The sequence below is a fragment of the Miniopterus natalensis genome, chromosome 1 (assembly GCF_054644295.1).
Source record: "Miniopterus natalensis isolate mMinNat1 chromosome 1, mMinNat1.hap1, whole genome shotgun sequence".
In the NCBI taxonomy this organism is placed as follows: Eukaryota; Metazoa; Chordata; class Mammalia; order Chiroptera; family Miniopteridae; genus Miniopterus; species Miniopterus natalensis.
The window spans coordinates 201,541,702-201,554,576 of NC_142081.1; the positions used below are offsets into that span (position 1 = coordinate 201,541,702).

At 60.7% G+C, this 12,875-nt stretch overlaps 1 protein-coding gene across 1 annotated transcript; it reads left to right on the plus strand.

Moving 5' to 3' along the window:
• Nucleotides 1–6,042: 6,042 nt before the first annotated feature.
• On the plus strand, nt 6,043–11,214 carry CPLX1 (complexin 1). Its single transcript, XM_016195901.2, has 2 exons — nt 6,043–6,252; nt 11,017–11,214. Exons 1-2 carry the CDS (start codon nt 6,043–6,045, stop codon nt 11,212–11,214), a joined length of 408 nt encoding a protein of 135 aa, XP_016051387.2.
• Nucleotides 11,215–12,875: the final 1,661 nt, after the last annotated feature.

Below are 12,875 nucleotides of genomic sequence, written 5' to 3' on the forward strand. Positions count from 1 at the left end.
TGGTTTCTCCAGGGAAACAACTTAGATTCCCTCCTGCTGCCTGGGTGGTGGGTCCCCAGGATGGGCAGTGCCCTCAGCCCGTCCCTCAGTGCCCCCACCTCCCTCATGACCTGGCACCTCCCATCTCAGTCTCCTTAGAGTTCAGCCAGCATCACCCCATGCAAATACTTTCTATGGTCTCCGAAACTTGATGTGTCTGTGACTCTATTTTCCCTCTCCTGTTCTATTTGTCCTTGTGGGATTATATTTTAAATTTCTTTACTCTCACTTCCCGCCAGGAATCAAATCATGACTCCAACCACTGAGCCACACTGGTTGGGCATCTTTTTTCTATCTTTAGATAATCATGAAACCTGGGTATGTTCACACATAGGGTTTTTTCCTCCTTGCTTTCCAAAAATGGCATCTGCAGAATACACCTGTCTGCACCTGCCTCTCACGATGCACAGCAGCCCCTCGCACTCAAGGCCACCTGGGAGTCCCTGATGTGGGTGCATGGTGGTCATGTGCCTGTGTTGCCACGTGCTCAAGATGTCACCTCATCTCCAGTCATTTGTTGGGGCCACAGCTAAAACAAGCAGGCTACGTAAACATCTGTGGGCACGTGTGCCTACAGGGAGGAACATTTGTTTTCTTGGGACGGACCTCTGGGTAGGTGGCCAGTTGAAGGGTGGGTGGATTCTGTAAGAAATTCAAATTGCCTTCTCAGACACTGTGAGCATCCGCCTTCCTGCACAGACTATGAGCAGACCCCTCCCCCACACCTCCCAGCGATATACATCTTCCCATAAAAACATCAACAGTCTGGTCACCTCGTTGTCTGTGATTGAGCTTTGTCTACAGTGTGAGGTAGGGACAGGAACAGGTTTGTTCACACAGGGAAACCTAAATGTCTCAGAGCCACTTGTGAGAAGATTGGCCCTTCCTTGTGAATCATCTTTGCAGCTTCCTAAGAAAGTCAGTTGACAGTCTAGGAGTGGGTCTGTCTCTGGGCTCTGTTCTGTCCCACTGACCACAGGTCCGTTCTCTTGTCAATACCACACTGACCTGAAGTCAGCACTGAGATCCCTCCCGGGTCGTTCCCCGTCTGCAAAATTGTTTTTCCATGTGAGTGTTAGAAAAAGAAGCAAATTTGCTCAGAGGAGCCCAGTTGCATTTGGGTTGGGATTGCGTCGGCTCTGCCAGTCGGTCCAGCGGGAGCTGATGTCACAGTGGTACCAAGTCTGGGGGCAGGGTGCAGCTCTCTGCTCACCTGGGCCTTTAATTCTTCTCACCAGCTCCGGAGGTTGGGGTGCAGCAGGCTTGCACATCCAGTAAGAACGTAGTTCTAGGTACTGTATGTTTTGTCAGTGTCGTTGATGGAATTGTTTTTACTTTATTTTTATTTATTTATTTTTTATTTAATTTTATTAATCCTCACTGGAGGAGTAAGGATATTTTTTCCACTAATTTTTAGAGTGGAAGGGAGGGAGGGAGAGAGAGAGAGAAGGAGAGAGACATCGATGTGAAAGAGACGCATTGATTGGCTTGCTCCCCCATGCGCCCTGACCTGGGCGGAGATTGGACCTGCAACCCAGGTATGTGCTCGTGACCGAGAACGGAACCTGAGACCCTCCGGTGTGGGGGCAGGCACTCCAACCACGGAGCACACCGGCCAGGGCTACGGAATTGTTTTTAAATTTCATATTCCAATTGTTTGCTGCTGATACATAAAAATCCATTTGTTTGTTGTTTACTAATCTTGTCTCTCATGACCTTGCTCAATTCATCGATTGGTTCTAGTCGTGGTTTTCTAGGTTCCTCTGGTTTCCTGCACAGACGATCATGTCGTTTGTTAATGAGACTGTTTTGTTTCTTATCAGCCTTGGTGCCGTCTGCGTCCTCCCGGTGAGGGGCAAGAGGAGGCGCCTTTTGCTTGCCACTGAGCCATGAGAAAAGCATTTGGTGTTTCACTGTGGACTAGATGATACTGGCTGTAGTGTTTGTAAAGGTTTCATTTGTGGCTGAGAGCATGACACATCTCTCCTAAATGTTTTAAATTCAATATTTGCCAGATATTTGCTGAGCAGCTTCTACACACCAAGCACCGCCTGGGTCCGGTCAGAGCCCCTGTTCTCGCCAGCACACTGTCTGCTGGCAGGACGGACAATGAAAAGCCAGCTGGCGAGCAGTGCCCTTCAGGTCTCGGTGCTCGCTGTCAGAGCACGGAGCTGGGGAAGGGGACAGAGGGAGATGAGGGCTGCTTGTCCTTTGGGCTCATTTTCAGATCCCTCATAACAAAAGTTCGCGGTGCTACATAGGAGTCCAGTTTCCTGCTTCTCGCAAGGAGCTTGGTTATCCAGCCCCATTTAGGGAAGCCTGGGCTCTCTGCCCCACCTCTGCCCCTGACCCTGTTCCAGTCCGTGTCTGTTTGTAGGTCTTCAGTCTGACCCCCTTTTCTGTCTTCCTCTCCTGAACCACACCGGCCACACCCTGTTCACCTGGTTCTTCCTCCCGTGTCTTTCCCAGCCATAGGTGCCTTTGCCACTCATACACAGCTCTCTCAGCCTATCTTTATTTAGGGTTTGTTTTTTGTGGTGGTTTTTTTTTTTTTTTTTAGTTTTTCATTAAATTTTAGAATTTCCTCCATAGATTTATTTCAAATTAAAAATATTTTTCTCTTTTGAAGAATGGACTTTCATCTAAATTCAACATGGTAGCCTGCACTAGATCCTGGCATAGAGAAAGGACGTTAATGGGAAGTGGTGACATCCCCTTAAAGTCTGTGTTTGGTGGATGGTGTTGCCCTCTGGTGGTGGGGGGGTAGGGGGTAGACAGCGTCCATCACTTTAGTTCTGGAAAGTGGCCTGTGGTTAACATTAGGAGACGCTGGTCAGGTGTGCCGGAGGCCCACGTACAATCAGTGTGCCTCTTCCGTAAATCTAAAATGATTTCTTATTACTTAAATATTCATCATTTCAATTGTGGATAATGTCGTGAGCATGGAATTCTATGTTTTGAGCCCTGAGGTGACTGGTAGACACATGGAGTCCCAGGGGGACCTGAGGGGTGCTGGGTTGGGAGCAAGTGGGAGAAAGTCCTGGGGAGCAGCTCCAGGAAGAACATCGGGGCCTCTGGCCCTGCTCAGCTTAGGTCCCAGGTCTGTTCTCCTGCAGACCTGGGGCAGGTGTGCTGTGAGCTGTCTGTGAGGGAAGGCACCTGGGGTGGGTGTCGTCCTGGCCAGCACAGGGCAGGGCAGAGGCAGGACCCATGTCTTGCGTCACAGGTGCCCATGGACGTTGGTGAGTGGCTCTCGAGGTGTTTTTGCATGACACCACCCTCCAAGGATGGGATCCACTCATCCTTGGACCGGCGCAGCCACCTGGTCCTGCGCTGGGGTCTCGCCCGCACGTTTATCCTACTGCGTGCAGAGTTGGATGTCTTAGGGACGGGAAGTACTGTGCTCTGGTGCCCTAGTCACCTGGGAAGCTGAGCCCCAGGAGAGCCAGGGGTGCGGTTGCTCCCATGACACCCCTTCCCATGTCCATGCGGCCAGCGTGGGGACCCTAGAGGATTCCACCACCTCCTGCAGTTGGACACGTGGGTTGTGGGTGTCCGGGCAATGGGCACCACGTGGAACCACTTAGTGCCTCAGTTTCATCTGTAAACAGGTGCCTTGAAGAGCCTCTCTCCCAGAGCTGTGAGGTGGGCCCTGTGCATGGGGTCGGGGGTCGGGTCAGGGGTAAAGGGCAGAGCACGGGACAGAGGCCACCCCCAACCCCTCCCCCCACCACGCTGCTGCTCTGCCCGAGCATCCTGTCTGGGGAACAGAGGGCACATGGGGAACAAGCCAGGTCCCCGTAGTGTCTGCTGCGAGCGTGGTGCCTGCTAATCCTGGCCTGGGCCTCTGGGCTCTGAGCCATCCATGCAGGGTGGGGCTTGTGGAGATGTCCAGGATCCCACTGTGGACTCCCCAAGAGCTGGGTCCATTCCCACAGCCAGTGGTTTTGCAGCCAGCCCTAGTATGAACCCACTCTGAGGTGGCATGACCTCTGTCCCTCCCCCCAACTCAGGAGAGATCATCCAGCCTCCCACAGTCTCCTGGGCTGGTGGACCTTCCCTGACCCCTCTGGCCAAGCAGACCAGCCAGAAACTCAAGTGGGGACTGGTGACTGTGGCACTCAGAGCCAGAGGGCCCTGGGCAGGCCCCTGAGGCCACCGCCTGAGTACAGTCGGTGCTCAATAAATGCCCATTGTGATTGCTAGAGCTAAGAGCAGGTTTAGGGAGCTGGACCACCAAGGTAGGGTGGCCCCACTCGCCCCCACTCAGCTACTACCTTGCCCTCTCAGGAGAGACGTGTGGACGAGACCAGTTCACCCCTCTCCACTTCAATACCCCTATGCGCTCTCCAATGTGGGTGGGGGTGGGGAAGAGCCACCCTCACTCTCATTTTAGCGTGAATTAGCTTGTTCCGGTGAAGAGGGAAATGTGCATAAAAGCAGTGCACCTGCTGTGGGTGGCCAATGGCAGGGAGGCTGGGAAGGTTGCAGCTGCTGCCTGGATTGTGGGGGTTTGTTCCTGCCTCCCCCACACACCTGCCAGAGAGGACCACAGCGCCAGGAAGCAGACACCCCGCTCTGGCCTAGTTATCAGGGGACCTGTTGGAAGAATGTATAAGTGACTCCATGACCCAGTTTCCCTTGAGTCATTGGCCCCAAAATCTGCTTTGTGAAATTTTGCAGATGTGGCTGAAAACAGACCCTGAGGCTCTCAGTTGGTCTGGATCTGTGCCCATGGTGACAGTGGTAACTGGGACCTCCCCACACCCCATGACCTACAGAACTTTCTGACAGCCAGAAAGGCCACGTGGGATCAGCATGGCCCAGTCTTTGGGCTCCTAGTGTCCAGCCCAGACCTCAGCCAGAAAGTTGTTTCTCACCCACAGCCAGTGGTTTCCCCAATGATGTCCTCTGCCCACATGAGGGGTTGAGGGGTAGCTCCTGAGTAACTGGCAAAGGCAGCCTTGGGCACACAAATCTGCAAGAAAGGGGAGCTGTCCAAGTTCAGTCCTGCACAGACTGGTGCAGTATCAGACTAGCAAGCAGTGCCAAGAGAACCAAGGAACAGGAGCGGCTGAGTTCAGAGGCGGGGGTGGGGCTGGGCCTGGAAGCCAGGGTGGGGACCGCATGTCTGGAGACTTGTGTTAGTGCCTGTGCACACGGATGTGGCTGGGATTCTCCACCTCATGGCTTGTTCCTGAGGTACATACCCGTCTAGCTTTGGGCAGTGCTCAGGAGGGGTAACAAGGGGTCAGAGGAAGGGAATGACCATCAGAGACGGGTGGCATCCATGCCCGTGGGGACGGCTGTCACAGGGAGCAACAGGGTCCCTCAGGAACACACCGGTCCTGAGGGAGTGTGCAGGAGGGCAGGTTGGTTGGCTTCTCCTGGCTGTGTGTGTGTGGAGGGTGCGCCTGCTGGGCTGGCCACTCCTGGTGGAGGTGGGCTTGAGATGGGCTGACCGGCAGTGCTGTCTGCATCGGGCACATCAGCCGCCTGCTCCCTGGAGCCACCGGAGGGCCAGGGCTCGCTGCGGCGCCTGCAGGATCTGCGGCTGTAATTACAGGGCTCTGTCCTGAGCCGCGTCATGGGGCATCTGGGGAGGTGTCTGTTGTTGCCTGTGAATCAGGAGCTCATGAGAAAAGTGGTGGCTGTGCGGCGGGGAGATTAGGCCTTGGTGCTGAGACACACAGCTGCTGCCCAGCCCCTGCGCACTCACCAGGCGCCTTCCCCAGCCTGCCCCTCGGTCCAGGTGCCCGCTGCTCAGCCCCTTCTCCAGCACCTTCAGGCCGAGCCTGGGCCAGACTCAGGACCCAAAGAAGACACACCGGCGCTCCAGGGGCCCACAGAGATGCACGTGCGCACACACGCACGCACGCCCAATCTTGCTTTCTCACAAACCACTGGTGCACCCACACCTCCTCCCGCCTCCCCCCAAATCCCCGCTCTCCTCTGCGGATAGAACCTCCAGACTCCACGTCTGTGCGGGGCTGGCCGTCCCACATGGGGACGGCCCTGACTCACTTCTCTGTCCCAGGGGCCACCAAGGACATGGGGAAGATGCTGGGGGGCGACGAGGAGAAGGACCCTGACGCGGCCAAGAAGGAGGAGGAGCGCCAGGAGGCCCTGCGACAGGAGGAGGAGGAGCGGAAGGCCAAGTATGCCAAGATGGAGGCAGAGCGCGAGGCCATGCGGCAGGGCATCCGGGACAAGGTGAGGGCCGGCCGGGCGGAGCGGGGACAGCTGGGCCCAGGGACAGGGGACCTTCACCCCACCCACTGGGAAGACAGCCCCGAACTGGCCCCGGCGACCTCACCACTGGGGTTGCAGGGCCCGGCTTGGGTGCTGGGGGCCTGGCCCTGGATAGAGTGACACTGCCTGTGGAGGAGCCACGTGGAGCCTGGTGGGTGTCTTTCCGCCCTCCTCCTTGGCCAGCTCCACTGGACAGACCTTTGGGTTGTCCACTCAGGAGCCATGGGAGTTGGCCCCATGGAGGGTGCAGGACAAGTGAAGTCACTGCACCCCAAGGGACTGCACCTGCCACACAGACTCACTGGGGATGGCAGGGCACTCTGCACCTGAAAGTGGGGCTGGTCCTGTCCTTCTGGGTGGGGGCTCCCAGGCACCCTTCAGGTAGGGGCTGGGGGGCAGTGAGGCTTCTGAGGGCACCTCCGTGGTGTCCAGCCCTGGAGCAGCCAAGATGCCCGGGATGCAGGGTGGAAAAACTTGTCGGGTTCTGCTTCAGTGTACCCAGGGAAGAGCCAGCTCCGTGAGCCTGACATGGAAGCCAGACCTCAGGGGGGCAGTACAGGGACACCGGCAGGCCTCTGAGCCTACAGGGCCCCACGTAAATGAGGCATGAGGGCCACACACCCAGATGTGCTTTCCTGGGGACCTGTAGAAAGCTCAAGTCCATTTCATTGTGGCAGCAGCTCACAAGCCCTGCCCCCCAGGATGGCCCTGCTGTAGTCAGGAGCCCTGTGGGGAAGAGTCAGAAAACGTGCACCATCCACCAGACCCCAGGAGGCCATGCCCAGGGGTGCTGGAGTACCAGTGGGGAAACGGAGACAGGGCAGGGGTTTCTGGAGGAGAGAGAGACAGACAGAGATAGAGACCAAGAGAGACAGACACAAAAACAGAGAGACAGAAACAGAGACAGAGACAGAGAAACAGAGATCCCCCAACTCCTGGGTCAGAGGCAGCCCAGGAGGGGGTCTGACATGTTCTGGATGCTGGAGCCCCAGGTCTTCCCCGCCTCACCACTCCAGCTGCCAGAGTTTGGTCCACCCCCTCTGAGGTGCGTTCACCTCAGCAGACAGGTACCTGTCCAGCCCCAGGCCCCCCAAAGTGGGAAGTACACAGAGTGGGAGGAGAGGCTGCCCCCTTGACTGGTGAGGGCAGGGTGCCCCTGGTGGCCCCTAGTGACTGGCACCTCCCTCCAGACCTGTCCCCACTGCGTCCTCAGCACCACCACCAAGTGACTGAGCCCCAGGCCTTGCCCCCTGCATGGTCTGCCCAATTCCCAAATCCATACTTCTCCGCAGAACTTTCTCCACCTGGGCATGCCCAGGTAGCCCGCCCCCAGCGCTCCTGCGCAGGTAGGAGCCCTGCTCTCCGGGTGTGGCTTCCCCTGATGGCCCTCGCTCCCCCTCCCCCCAGACCCAGCTTCCTCCAACCCTCCCCTGGTGCCATGTACTCCTCCCCCCACCACCAGGACTTGTGGGGGCTGGTCAGAGAAGGGGGTGTTGAGCTGCCCAGTCCAGGGCTCCATCTGATGGGTGGCTAAGGGGTGGGCTGGGGTCATGTGTCCTCTGGCTGTCCAGCTCCCCAGGCCGCTTACACAAGGGAAGCGAAGCTGGCTGCGGGCAGCGCCTCCCCCTCCCCACCCGAGCGCAGGCCCCTGTGGGGGGGAGATAGATGCACCTGTACTGCCAGGTTTGTGTCTGTCCTTCCTGATTTGCATACCTGCCCCTGGCTTGCGTACCCATCTTCAGATCTGTGTGCACACCCCCAGGTTTGGTGCTTCCAGCGTCCAAGTTCTGCAGCTTTGGGCCAGAACCACCCTCCTCCCTATGGGTTCCAGTCCCTCCTCCCCCTCCCCCACGGCCCCCGAAATCACTCAGGGCTCAGTTTGAGGTTTGTGCCCGTAACAGGTGTGGGCGTGATTGCTATTATTACTTGTTCATTCATACTTGATTCTCACCATTAAGGAGTACGTGTGGTGTTGCCCGGGGCGCTAGCCGCCCTGAGCTCCCTCCAGCCACAGGTTGTGGCTGCCTCAGTGGTCAGCTGGACCGGTGGGTGCCTGGTTGTCAGTGTCTGTGACAAACAGCTGATGATGGACCTGGGCTCTGGGGCGTGGAAGCCTCAAACGGGTTCTCAGCCAGACCACAGTGGAGCCAGGCTCTGGGGTGAACCCCAGATCAGGAGCCCTACCCCCACCGGGTAACGGTGACCCTCAGGTCAAGTGCAGAGTGAGTGGCCTTACCCTCAGAAGCCTTTGACCCCTGGCACTGTTGCAGACAGGGTCCCGTGTGCTCCCCCCATCCCGAGCTCCCTTCCCTCGGGAGTCCTCTGCACAGCCATGCACCATGTTCTTGAATCACATGTGCGTTCGCACTGTCGCTCCTGAGTCTCCACCAGGACTGCGTGTCCCCTAAGCACATTCGCCTCTGCTGTGAGTGTGGGTGCAGGCACAGCCTCCTGGGTCGCCCGGGCCCACGCATGTCCCTGCCACGTGCACAGCCGTCCTGTGGGAGAGGGAGACTGTGGGGCTCCCTGCCCTTGGCTGGAGGGAAGCTCTCTGGTCTGACCTAGTTTCTGGCGGCATCTCTCTCCCGGGCCCACGCTCCGCTCCACGGGACTCCCAGCCACATGTCACTCTCTCCCTTCTGTGCCCTGGGGCTGCTGCTCTCTGCAGTGAGGCTGTCCCAGAGCAGTGACCCTGAAGGGGCCCGTGCGCCTTCATAGGTCCCAGGGGAGTGCCTGTGTCTGGCTGGTTCGTCTCACTTGGTGCCCTCAGCTGACCCGACAGCAGTGCCTGGGCAGTGTGCCTGCTGCTCTGGACATTCTCGGGTGCCCACTGCCCCTCCTTGAGGACCTCCCAGTGCTTCTAGCTCAGGCTCAGGGTGCAGAGGGGGCTTTGAGCTGCTCAGGAAGCCTCCTGAAGAGCTGCAGACAACCTCCCTCCCTCCCCTGGCCTGCAGGTGCCCCTGGCTGTGCTCTGGTCACAGCTAGATCTATGCTGCAGGTGGCCCCTGCCTTCCCCAGGCCAGGAGCCACCCGCACGCAGCCTCAGGGGAGGATTGGGGTGCTGAGGTTTCCCCCAGCAAGCTGGGGGTGGGGCACAGTCAGCTCCCCAATCTGAAGCAGAGCCAGGCTTGGAGGGAGGGGCTGATGAAGAGAAATGAGCAGGCAAAGGGGGTGGGGGGGTCCTCCACGTGAGCAGAAACCCCCTGGCCAAGGCCACCTGTGTGCCCCTCAGCAGGGTTTTGCAGCCCGTCAGTAACTGACAGGCGCTGACACCCACACCCTCTCCCCTTCGCCCCCTCTACCCTCCTTGCTGCTTCTGCTCCTGTTCACTCCTGAATGTGTGCTCTGGTACCTCAGACCTGAGGGGGGGACCCCTCCCCCCAGCCTGGGTGGGTCCTGAGCTTAGTCCACAGGATGACCAGCCCCCCAAAGCCATGAGACCAGCTTGGCCCCGCCTGGCTCCCACTAGCCCTGAGGCAGGAGGTCCTTCTGTGGTCTCAGCCTCATTGTGACCACAGGCTCACAGGCATCAGTGCTCCTGGACGGGGCAGATGGGGACATGCTCATGGGTCTGGAAGGGGGTGTATTTGTCCCCTAGAAATTTCGTCTCTCAGTTCAGAAGGCCTGAAGGCCAGGGCTGTGCTTCCTCTGAAACCGGTAGGAGAGAACCCTTCCCTGTCTTTGCTAGTTTCTAGTGGCTTCTGACAGTCCTTAGTGTCCTTGGCTTGTGGCACCATCGCCCCCAGTCTCTCCCCTCCTGCAGGGCCTTGACCTCTCTGCCCCTTTCTCTCTTATAAGGAAACTCACTGGGTCCAAGACGCAGGGTGATCTCCTTTCTGTCCTTACCGGAAATACATCTGCAAATACCCTGTTTCCCAATAAGGTTCCAGGTGACATGGATTTTGGGGGGCGGGCACCTTTGAACCCACTACAAAGGGGAGACTTGAGGAAGGGTGGAGGCCAGCGACAAACAGGAAACCAGAAGCGGCCGCGTCCAGGGAGACTTGGCCGGGCCGGAGGCTGTGACCGCCTGTCCTGCGACCAAGGATCTGGGCTGCGGGGGCCAGCCGGCCACGGAGCAAGGGTCCTCTCCTGGGACGCAGCCCAGGCCAGGCCGAGGGCAGCGCGGCTGCCCCAAGGAGGGACACCGGGGCGGGACAGGGGTCTGGGTCGCGGCACTGGCCCCATAGGGAGACGCGCCCCTCCCGCTCCGCCCAGGCCTCCCCATTCTCAGCGGGGTCTCCCCGCCGCTCCAGGCACCCTCCTGGGGGGGGCCGTCTCCTTTCTCCCGGGGTCCTGGTGGCCGTTGGTGAGGCCTCCCTTAGCCCGGGCGCTGCCCCTCGAGACCCCCGTGCCGATCCCGCAGCGCAGGGGCCCTGGGGCCCCGCCTCCATCCCCGCTGACCCCGCCTCCATCCCCGCTGACCCCGCCTCCATCCCGCTGACCCCGCCTCCATCCCGCTGACCCCGCCTCCATCCCCGCTGACCCCGCCTCCATCCCCGCTGACCCCGCCTCCATCCCCGCTGACCCCGCCTCCATCCCGCTGACCCCGCCTCCATCCCCGCTGACCCCGCCTCCATCCCCGCTGACCCCGCCTCCATCCCCGCTGACCCCGCCTCCATCCCGCTGACCCCGCCTCCATCCCCGCTGGCCCCGCCCTGGCCCGCTGACCCCGCCTCCATCCCCGCTGACCGCTGACCGCTGACCCGCCGGCCCCGCCCGCAGTACGGCATCAAGAAGAAGGAAGAGCGCGAGGCCGAGGCCCAGGCCGCCCTGGAGGCCAACGCGGAGGGCAGCCTGACCCGGCCCAAGAAGGCCATCCCGCCGGGCTGCGGCGACGAGCCCGAGGAGGACGAGGAGAGCATCCTGGACACGGTCATCAAGTACCTGCCGGGGCCGCTGCAGGACATGTTCAAGAAGTAACGCCCCCCCGCCCCGCGGAGGCGAGGCACGTCGGGAGCACAGTGCCCCCCAGCGCCCACATAAGCCATAGCCCCCTCCGCCGCCCCCCCCCCGGGCCCTGCGGGACGCCCGGGGAGAGACCCCAGCTCCCCCGGCCGCGGGCGGGGGGACCCTCCAGAGCCTGGACCCCCGACTGCTCCCGCCCTTCACCCCGCCCAGCAGCGCCTGAGGCGGGGCCGCCGCGAGGGGACCCCCGCCACCCCTCGGCGCGGTCCCGCGTCGGCGCGTCCATCCGTGCGTCCGTCCAGGCTCTCACAGGAGCACAGCCATAGTGGGGGAGGGGCGGCCGTGCGGGGGAGGGCGCGGGGGCAGCGGCCGGTGCCCGGGCCCACACTCAGGGCGGGGGTGGGAAGCCCCTCCCCACCGGTCAGCCTGGACCCCCAAGACCCTCCTCCCGCACTGACACCTGTCCGCTGGCTGCCCACCTCGCCGTCAGAACCCGTCAGGTTCATTGTCCGTCCGTCTGTCCTTCCCTCTCCCTCGGCCCGCTCCTCTGCAAGGCTCGGCTCCTTTGGATGCCACGGCTCTTGTCCAAACGAAGGGAAACAAAGCAATACGACCAGGGGGAGATTCCCGCACCCCGAGTGTGGCACAGAGAGCCCCTCACACCCCAATAGCTCGCGCTCCCCTGCGAGTCCCGGCCCAGCCGGGCGCGCCCGCTCCCTCCGCGGCCGTCACCTCGTCTCCGTCGGGGCGGCTCTGGGGGAGGGCCCCGCTCCACCCCAACACCCACCCTTCAGCCGCGCCGCGCAGGAGACGCACAGGGCGGCCGGAGGTGCGCGTCCTGCCCCCGCCCAGCCCCCCCACCCCCCGTCGGCGACGGAGCGGCCGGGCGGGCCCCCGGGGCGGTGCCGGCGTCGGGCCGCCCGCCCCCGCCCGGTCCTTCCTTCTTGTGTAATTTGCATCACAATGTGTTGAATCTCAGGTAAAAGGTCTAACGTATTTGCGGAGTTTAGGAAGCCGGCGGCCGGCCCGAGCCCTTCACGTCCACAGCAGAAGTCCATCGTGTCCACGCGCGCGGGCCGGCGGCGCGGCCTCCGCCAGCTTAGAGAAGCCATAACCACCAGACCGCAATACTCTGCGGACGCCGCCGCCGGGCCGCGCCCCGCGCCCCCGCCCCCGGTTTAAATGCCCGTTTCACACTTTAAAAAGCCAGCTCTGAGCAGACAGGGCGTCGTCTCCTAAAACCCCGCATCCCGCTCCCAGCGCATGGGGCGCCCGAGCAGCCGAGCTTAGCGTAGACCTTGGATGTCGTCCGTCTGTCTGTCCTTGCGCCTGCGCCCCCTCCTGCATGTCGGGGGCGTCGCGTGTGTTCTCTCCAGATGGAATCACAGCCAATAAACACCACAGTGATTTCATACCATGTGCACGTTTTCTCCAGAGTCCTGATTCCTCCTGGGGTCGCCGGACCCACGACCCCACGGGGATCCGCACCCTCCCGGCCCTGCTGCCAGAGCCGCCTCCCACCTCTGACAGGTAGGAAGCACCTTCCTCTCTGCCTGGGGCAACCCCCGGGACTCCCCCCCGCCCTGACCCAGAGCAGCCCCTGACCCTTTCGCTAAGGCGGCCCCAGCCAGAGTAAGCGCCACCTGCAGCCACCCCTCGCACCTCCTGTGCCAGCC